This window comes from Coptis chinensis, chromosome 8 (genome assembly GCF_015680905.1).
Source record: "Coptis chinensis isolate HL-2020 chromosome 8, ASM1568090v1, whole genome shotgun sequence".
Lineage (NCBI taxonomy): Eukaryota > Viridiplantae > Streptophyta > Magnoliopsida > Ranunculales > Ranunculaceae > Coptis > Coptis chinensis.
Genome location: NC_141463.1, coordinates 21,218,140 through 21,228,821, shown reverse-complemented (window position 1 = coordinate 21,228,821; position 10,682 = coordinate 21,218,140). Strand labels below are relative to the sequence as shown.

The following is a 10,682-nucleotide window of genomic DNA, read 5'->3' as shown; positions in this document are numbered from 1 at the left end:
TCAAGAGGTCCCATAAGAGACTGTTTATGTGCGTCGTCTCTTTTTATTATAAGTCTAGATCGATCAATTACTACACATTTCTGCATAGGGGTGTCATGGAATCCAATTCCACCCTGCTTTTTTGGTCTAGTGACCAATCCTAGAGATCAAGAAGAAAAATACATCGAATGGAGGAAATTAAAAAGAAACTAACTGCTTATTGCGTAAGTAAGTTCCTAATTACTGCAGCTTGTGCACTAGTGATATCTGTGGTGGATAACAAGTCTGATAGCCGCTCGCTCAAATCATCTACCTCTCTATGTAAGCTCCTAATATAGTTGCATGTATCCTGTAGCACCCTTGCAGCTGATATCTATTAAAGCATAATCTTAGTTAGCCATTAGACTTACTACCAAGAATATAAACGAAAACATATATGAATTCAGCTTTATCAAACCGTTGTATGATTTAATTAAAATGTTTTATTGATAGGATTAGCTCAACTAACCCTAACACTGGCTATAAGTCTATAAGAGACGTTTTTAGGTGCAAATAAAGCTAGTCTTCAAACTTACACATTGTACAAATTAGGCCTAATTATGTCCCTACCATTTTTAAGGAACGTCGAAAAGTTATTAAGGATAAATCATGTTAACTTGGTAGCATGTTATGGGGTACCACAAAAATGTGGTTGTGGGGAAACATGTGGAGTCTCATACCTTAACTATAGATAGATAGTCCACACAAAAATATGTCCAACTTATCTACCATATTAAACATAGACCACATATACGGAAAAGAAAACAAGAACAAAATAAATTCCAAAAAAAACTACCTTGTCTGAGCTCCTATGGCGAAGTTCAGGAATAAGTTGTTGTAACTTGATTACAAGATCATTGATCTGATCTTCTGTGATCCCTGAACCTCCTGACTGCCTAGAACGGGAACTTCTGCTAGACATACTTAAAATATGGTGCAAAAACTTGTATGGAAATAACAACTTGAGAGGAGGACGAACGATATAGTAATGAAGCTAAGGTATATAGGTAACTAACTTAACCTCAGGAAGAATATGAGAGGTACAAATGTAATGTGTAGTAGTAGCTAGAGTGAGAAAGAGAAAGGAACAAGTGAGGCAGAGAAAGAGAGGTAGAACACAAAGTGTGATGTTTTAGGTGAAGAAAGACAAGTGCATGATATGGGAGAAAGAAGTGAGGGGTGGATCTGTTTTTAAATAGGGGTGAAAGAGAGAAAAATCAGTTGTAGAGATATGGCATCCCTTGTGTGTCCCTTGTTTTCACATGAACCCAAAAAAAGCGGATTTAATGTACGTGTTCTTGATCATCCGCTACTCCAAAATTTTACTAACATTGTGCCATGTGCTTCACTGTTTCGGACCCACCAACCATGAACCCTTTTGGTCCCACTCCCGCTACTGCATAGTGGATTAGAGCAATTCTAGTTATGAGTCAAATCATCGCCAACATTGTGTTTGTTTTTAGATTCAATTGTGTTACAAGTTGATCAGTCACTCGATCTGATGGTTATGTTTAGCTCTATCTACAGATATATCATATCGATCAGCACTGACGCACCGGATACCGGTTAGCATAATGACTCTACCGTTGAGCGTATTCGTGCAAGAATAGTGTACTAGAAATATTTTAGGCAACCTCCAGAGAAGACCCCGTTTGCGCCTTTTGTCTTTAAATGTGGTCCTCTCGATGGTTGGCAGCTAAAAATGTAAAACCTTTGACAGTCAGCAGAGGCTTTTTATTACTACGCTTGTCGCCTGTACGCCATGGGCTAGGCCATCTGTATATATAGAAATCCATTTTGGGCATTCTGATGGCGCTAACAGACTACTACTGAAGTATAGTATCACACATTCTCACTCTTCATGTAGATCAACTGATCAAGTCACGGCCATTTAAGTGTCAGTCACAAGAAACTAGGTCACGTTAGTAAATTAATCATTTCTTTTGGTATAATTAAATACTGAATGTTTTTTTCATGAATTTAATTACTTTTTACAACTAGTATGTATTGACGGCTTGACGCAGTAGAAACTAGAAAGACTGAAACAGAGGACTGATAAAAAAAAAGACTGAAAGAATCTATCCATATTCCATAATCCATGCATTGAAGTATTGACGAGAGTTGAGACATGGCGACGTGAGTGGCGCGTTGACTGGTCAGGATAAATTGCTACCACATGCTCTTTTCTAATTCCGTGCTGGACATAACACGTGTTGACCGACTTGTTTCTTTTCTACGCCCGCAGCAAAATTTGGCCAATTTAAACTTTCCCATAACGGGACCGGTCACTATGGATTCGGTTTTCTCCATGTGTTGTGTTAATGGTGTTTCCGTAGTACAAAATATCGTATATCTATATCTATCAAGAATTCAAGAAACAAGATAGAATCAACTGTAAATATCATTCATATATCCATAAATACCACGATATATCATTCATGATGTTGGGGATATTTGGAGATATATCGTGATATCACAATGATATCAACTGTTTTCGGTTAACCATAACAATTTAGGCTATGTTTGATAACTCTATTTGCCATGGCAAATGCAAATAAATGACACTATCTATTTATTTGCTACTGTTTGATGTGTTTTTTTGACTCATGACAAATATTTTTTGGATTTGCCATAAATTGTGATTTGTCATGATTTTGATAGCAAAATTTACATAATTTATTCTTGGGGGAGCTATGTAAATTTTGCGTACACAAATTTGTCACAAAAATAAATAGATTTGCCACCAACAAAAAGAGAGCTCAATATCATCTCTATAACAAAACAAAAAAAGAAAAGAAAATTACACTCTCATTCCCTTAGTGAACACCCACTCTTCATATCAAACATAGTCTTAATTTATTATTTACCATTACATTCTATAGACTTGTGGAACATCAACAATGCGAATATTTGTTAGTTGATACTTATCGATATATCTTCGATATCTGCATGCATACCAATGTAAAAGATCCCTACACAAGGGGATATATCCACGACATATATTGTGATTTCAAATGTCGATATATCCCCATATCGCATTATCTTTTTTTTTTTGGTAGACAAGCGAGGTTGTTACAGAGATCCCCTACCCCATTCCATCAAAATAAAAGTAATGATAGCTTGTTACAATCTCACATATTCTATGCCTATAGCATCCTCATATACAATCTTCCTAATATCCTTTGAAAAAGAACTAGGAATTATATCAACATTCCTTACATTTGGTACATTTTTAGCTAACGCATCAGCCAGTTTGTTTGCTTCCCGATATACATGAAGTAGTGTAAATTTTTCTAGTTGCCCTACCAGTCCTTCAATGTTTCTAATTATCTTTTTTGCCTGCCACGGGTATTGCCCCTTACCCTTCAAATAGGACACCACAGTCGTAGAGTCTGTTCTTGCTTCAATTCATTTGATACCCCGCTCTATAGTCATTTCCAGCCCTTTCTCCAGCCCTTGTAACTCTATCATAGCAATATCACCATACTCAGTCTTTCCTTTCCTTGCCGCCATAACCTCACCCTTATATGTTCTAATCATCGCAGCCCATCCTCCAAGATCCCCTTGCAAAGTTCCATCCGAATTTAGAACATAACATTCTGCATCAGTTTTTTCCCATCGACATTTCTATAAAATCTGTAGTACAGTCTTCTTCAATGTTCAATCTCCAGATACTATTCAGCAATTGTATCTCTCCTCCTGGTTCCATCGTGACTCGTAATGAATGCAATTTGGTTCTTGCATCATTAAATATCAAATCAGTAAGCTTTGGCGTTGTGATCTGCTTGTTCTCAAAGATCCTTTGGTTTCGTTCTCTCCAAATCCAGTATACCATGTCATTCCATACAAGCTTCAGTGCATCTTGCTTTATCCCCTTCCCTTTTGTTTTATGAATAATCCATTCTAATTCAGCTGCCCACGTAGCTTCTCTTCCTTTGTTATACCAAGCTCTCTGAAGAAGTGAGGCCCACACAAATTGGGTGTAACTACATCCAAAGAACAAGTACTCCTCATCCTCCACATCATGCTAACACAGAATACAGATGTTTGATGTTATCTTCTTCCACTCCCAAAGCTTGCTCAATGTTTTAAGTGCTCCTTGTAAAGTCGGTCATCCAACTGATGAAAGAATGCCTGGGTATTCGATTCGCATACCAGACAAGTTGACTCCACTAAATCCCTGATTTTGCATTTCTAACATGATGATACGTGTCCTTCATATTATAATCCCCTCCTGTTGAGACCGACCATATTATGTTGTCTTCTCCCCCTGTGATAGCCACCACTTCCTCCATTTGTAAAATAATGTCAGAAAGTTGCACTTTGGGGTGGTGCAGCAGCTGCCACTCTCCATTCTCTATGACTTGTGATACTGGAGAGTTAAGATTGCAGGTAGATCTATACAATAAAGCTTGCGGGAAGAAGGCTTTAAGTATCCCAGCTGGATGCCAAGGATCGAGCCAGAACCTTGTACTCACCCCATTGCCTATTTGATGCAGCACAATTTCCTTTCCTTCCTTCCTGTTCTTTAGAATGCCTCTCCAACTATAGGAGCAATCATTAGGGATTGCCATATGCCAGAAGTCTTTTCGCTTTATAAGATTCGATTAGCTTCACCCATTTCACCCATAAGGTTTTCTTATTACTCACCAGATTCCAGAGATGTTTCAGATTTGCAGCCATATTCACTGATGCAATATCTCGCACTCCCAATCCCCCTTCTTCATAAGGGTAACACACATTTGCCCAAGAGACCAATGCATGAGATGTTGTACAATCGGTCTAGTCCAGGGGAAATTTCTGCATAGTCTATTAATGTCCTCAATAGTACTCTTTGGGAGCATAAAACATGACGCCCAATACATGCTAATGTTATTCAAGACTGTCTTCACTAGTTGTAACATTCTCGCATAAGATAAGGCTTGCCCACACATAGTAAGTGCTTTCTAGCTTAGTTGGTAAAATCTTTGGGTGATGATACCAGAGGTCTAGGGTTTGAACCCCCCTACACACTATTGAGTTAGTTACTGATTGATCTCTTTAAAAACAGGCTTGCCTACACATTTTGCAAGTGCCTTCTAGCTTAGTTGGTAAAACCTTTGGGTGATAATATCAGAGGTCTGGGGTTCAAACCCTGCTACACACTATCTAGTTACTGATATCTTTAAAAATAGGCTTGCCAACACATTTTATATCACATTATCTTTGTACTATGGGTGTCTCTTCTTTCGAATTCCTTAAAAAGATAGGTAAAGTTTGTTGCCAGCAGTTAGTTTGTACATGTTTTTTTTTTGATAAAATAGTTACAACGCGTTCTCACCACATTTTAGTAGGGGTGGTAGTTTTGTATAAGACCCCGTGAACCTGACACGAAATAAGCAGATTCGGGTTGGAAAAAAAGGTTTTTGGGTCATTTAAAGGTTGACCCGCTGAACCCGTCAAATAAATACATGGGTTGGGTTAGGGTCACATTAACCCAGGTAACCTGTGAATAGACCCGATTAGTTCTCGAGTCTAATGGGTCGGTTAATCAATCCGTGACCCGTATGACATGTTTTAAGAGACGTTTCCTAATTTTTTAGATATCATCTTCTAGGGGTGTTCATGGGTGGGTAGGATTTTATCTGTTTCGGTTTCGATTTCGGTTCTATTTTTAACGGTTCCTACAGGTTTCGGGTATTTCAATTTTTTTCTTATATTTAGAAAACCCGGATCCATACTCATTAATTAAGTTGGTTCCAGTTCGGGTTTCAGTTAGTTCCTTCTCGGATTATACATTATTATTGCTAAAATTACTGTTTTTTTACTTTTGTAATCGATATTAGTTGGTTTTTAGTGTGATAATAATATTTTCCACTGATATTTTTGTTCTCTCAAAGGAAGTAATGGTCCTAAATTCAATAGTTTTTCAAAGTTTTCTAAAAACTTTAAGTATATCTAATAATTTGTATGTACACGTGTATTTTACGAACTCGTGTACATTATACTGTACCACTATACGTACATGCGTCATATATATAATAAATACATGTATTACAATTATATCATTAATTAGTTAGCATTGCATGTATTTATTATCCTATATATACACATGTAATATATAAAGCACGTACACGCGTATTAGTTAATATATACAGTGCATTAGCTAATTCATAGTATACGTGTGGACGTTGATATTATTATTAACATTTATAATACACTTGTTTAATGTAATATTATAAAACATGCATTTAATAACACACATTAACTATTATGCTATATATATTTAGTAGACTTTTACACCTAACAAACAAAAACTATATATTATAATGTTTTGATTTGTCTTTATTTAGTATAATATAATACTAAACTTTATATATCAAAATCATAATAATCGGTTCCGGTATCCATCGGTTTTTTACTATTCGATTTTAACGGTTCCGGTTCTTTATCGGTTCGGTTTTTAAAGACCCATTTTTAAAGGGTATAACATTTTAGGACCCAAAATTGCTATAAACGGTTCCAATTCTGGTTTGGTTTTGGGTAATTGGGCACCAATGCACACCCATATCATTATCCCAACTACCTAAAACAAAAGAGAATATAATGATCAATAGTAGCATCATGTTGTATAACAATTAAACATGTATTTTTTTATAAATTTATACTTCTTAATAAATTCATACTTAATCTATTAATGTTGTTTATCAGTTTATGTTTGCAAAAGTTGAAATTTACTAAAGGATTATCTACTTATTTGTTAATCCAATCCGAGTTTGACTCACTAATTTAATGGGTCACGGGTTGGATAACCTATTAATTTGGTAGGTTGGGTTCGGATCGGACAATTTTGATATGTTTATTAATTGGATTGGGTTTGGATTTGCTCTTTCAACCCGTAATCCGATTTCAACCCGACACGGCCATTGCCACCCCTAATATTTAGTTCTAGCTCGAGTTTACTGCATGAGAGTTTATTTTATTTTTTTTTACAGGGAAACATAATATATTTTATATTGATCTCACATACGTAGATTAATCGTTGACCATATATTGTCATAGATGTTATCCTAGAATATTCAAGTATAATGATATGAATTGCACCCGTCATATTAAAAGAAGATAGTTACCAAAAAAATATATTAAAAGAAGATGATAACGCTACCATTTTAAGAAGTCAAATGTATGCCAATCTCATCTCCTTAAAAGAATCCACAATTGTTTAACTAAGCTGGTTTGCTCGGCATAGATATCCGTTCGATCACATGACTACATGGGCTTTTATCCAATGAACAGCAAGGACTGTACTAACTACTTAAGAGGCAGCCTCTTTTATTTGTTTTTCAGGTGGTCCAGTGGGTGCTCTGAAGTGATTTGAGAAGAGCTTTTAGACCCCAAGAAAGATTCATTTGGTGTGTTTGACACTTTGACATATGCATACCAATCTATCTATCTTTGCTATCTATTGGGAGGGGTTCTAGGGACATATTTTATCTTGACACGTAAATAAATTCAAAATCGTTAGGATATTTATAAGTTTTGGATTAGGCTAATTTTTTGTAGATATAATCTCATAACTATTTTAAACGTTGTCACAAATAATAAAAAAAATCAAAAAGTTTCAAACTTTCCAAATGTAGTTAACAATTTACAAAATTTGGCTAATTGTAGACCGTTCATTTTCGCCATTTTTGATACTATATTTGGCAAGTTTAGAAATTTTTTATTTTTTTTTTATTATTTGTGACAATGTTTAGAATAGTTATGAGATTATATTTACAAAAAATTAGCTTAATCGAAAACTTATAAATGTTCTAACAATTTTGAGTTTGTTTACGTGTCAAGATAAAATATGTCCCTAGAACCCCTCCCCTATATATATATATATATATATATATATATATATATATATATATATATATATATATATATATATATATATATATATATATATAGTATTTTTCTAAAGAGTAGCTATTTAAGTTAACTTAAAATAAGTACGTAAGAAAAATTTCACTTTGAAAATGAATTCAACTCTAATTTTTTGTGATTATAAAGTACTCACCATAAAGATCATCTTCACAAAATTTCAACTCATTTGGAAACCTCTACCTATAGATAAAAATTGTTGTTATCTTTAAAAAGAAATCTAACGGTTCAAAAATATCGAGTTTTTGCAATAAGTTTTTGCTAATGTTAGAGGTTTCCAAATGAGCTAAAATTTTATGGATCGGAGATGATCTTAATGTTGAGTATATCATAATCACAAAAAATTATTTTTTGAAAGGTGAGGCTTACGGTTTGTAATTTATTTAATTTGAAATTAGCATGTTTAAGTATATATATATATATATATATATATATATATATATATATATATATATATATATATATATATATATATATATATATATATATTACTTGTGTGTGTGATATGTAAACAGGTATCTACACACGCTAAAATAATATGTTCGAAATAAAGCTCACCTGAAGGTTCAATTGTTTAAACGTATGTAGACACCGAATGTCTCACATTTTGCTCCATGTATCTTCAAGGAGTTGAAACTCGGTTCAATCGTGAAGAACGAAACTATGATGGTGGTAATTAATGAGAATCAACAGGTTGGATTTCTTGTTTTCACACAGAATGCTCGGCCTTTGGGAGCCTATACAGGTTCCATTCTTGATCCAAAAGACTACGCCAAGAATTATTACTATGTGTTGAATAAATATGAAGAAATTTCAACATATTTAGAGTAAGTTTTATTACATTTAGCTTACCGAGTCTTTTTTTTTATCATCATCAACTACTCTAAGTTATTAAGTTTATATATATTTGATATGCATACAGTCAACACATGACAGAGCTTGAAATGCAAAACTCACACAACTTACGTGAGAGACAAGAAATGTTGTTTCCTAGTTGGTTTTAAAAATGTGTAAGAGCTAATATTGCTAATTTTTTATATAATGGTTATGAACTTGGATAATATGCTATTTAGTTGACATCTTAGCAAAAAACTTGAAATTGAAAACAAAAGGTTCCAAAACAAAATGGAAGATAATTTGAATTAGTGATATAATTGATAAGAATGATAACTAGGGTTTGAGTTAGAGAAGATGATGGCTAGGGTTGGAGTTAGAGAAGAGAGTGATAGAGATTATGACTGTTGTTGGGTTTAATGTCTGGGCTTATGGCCGTTGTTAAATTTATTTTTCTTTCTGTGTTGAAAAACTTGTTTCCACGTAAGTAATTTAGTGTCCACATAAGTAATTTAGGGTCCACATAAGCAACTGTTAAGTTACTTTGGATGGAAACCTGACGGAGTCCCCAAATTGTTAAAATTAAAAAGTTGGATGCCCAAAGTGTTAACAAAAAAAATTTGTTGCCCACTATGTGAAATTGGCCATAGTTGGATGCCCAAAAATTCCATTTTTCCCTATATATATGTCATGCATTCACATTAAGTGTTAAAACATATTCTAGCTATGACAGGTTGTTTGGATTGCATTACATTAAGTGAAAGTTTTGTTTTTGGATCTATTTCGTGCTAAGTCAGGTACATGCTTATTAAGAATTGAAACTCTCTATTTTAATACTATATTAATCTTCATATATATATATATATATATATATTTGAGTTTTAATGTGCTTTATTATTGTATTTAGATTATGTGCCATTTGATATCAATTGTTTTTTTTTATCAAATTTAAGTTTTGCGCCTATAGTTATGATGTCAGGTGTAACTCGATGAGTGAGGGCACAACCAATGTCAGTGGTTAGCGAAGTGAACACATCAAGTATTGGTAATAAGATTATATTTTGATTTGTATAATGCATTGGATAGTTCAATAATAAAAGACTAAGCATCTTATTTATTTATTTATTATTTTCTTTTTTTTTTGAATGTTTTTGTTAAGAGCTCCAACTAAGAATAAAAGAGGCAAGGCTATGAATAAGAAAATCATTGATTACAAAGCTACTACTAGTAAAAATCCTAGGATAGAGATCCACAAAGATCATGCAAGACCTGTGGGAAGGTGGAGTACTCAATTCGTGAGGGAGATTGGAGTAGTAGCGCGTCAACATGGACCTCTTATAGGAAGTGATTGGGATAAAGTGGAAGAGGACATGAGAGGACCATTACGTGATACCATTAAGGTAATAAAGTTTTTATTCTAGTTGCATGACATACTAGAATGATTCCTTGTAACTTTGTAATGCATTTCTTGTAGGAAAAGTTTGATGTGGATATGCAACTTCCACATGTAAAGTATGTCGTGGGCAAGATATTAGGGGAGCACTTAAGATGATATATGTGTCTTCTTCACTTGCACTATAAACATTTTGGAAATGATGTAGTGGCACGATGAAATCTTTATAATGGCATGGCGCAGGATAAATGGGATGCTTGCTGTGATTGGTTTCGAAGGGAAGATCTCAAGGTATGATAATTTACTTATTGGATCACTTTTCCTCAATTCCCTATGATACATTGCTGATTTGACACCACCACTTACTCTGCTTTTTCAGACTAGTGAAATTTTGAATTTACTTGGTCTCCTTTAAATGGTTATTGTTGTTGTGATTGGTTTCATATGTTTTGAGGACATTAAGGAAATCTAGAAGAGGATATAATTATATTTTTGAGGTTGAAGTGGTAGTCTGGCTATGTTATAAGGA

General features: G+C 34.1%; 1 protein-coding gene across 1 annotated transcript; it reads right to left on the bottom strand.

The window, feature by feature from the left end:
* Nucleotides 1-1,274, bottom strand: LOC147480474 (transcription factor ILI6-like). The gene is made up of 2 exons (XM_086577874.1): nucleotides 815-1,274; nucleotides 1-352 (listed from the first exon to the last, which is right to left on the bottom strand). The coding sequence occupies exons 1-2, from the start codon at nucleotides 938-940 to the stop codon at nucleotides 197-199; spliced, it is 282 nt and encodes a 93-aa protein (XP_086434000.1). The 5' UTR covers nucleotides 941-1,274; the 3' UTR covers nucleotides 1-196.
* Between the last annotated feature and the right edge of the window lie 9,408 nt (nucleotides 1,275-10,682).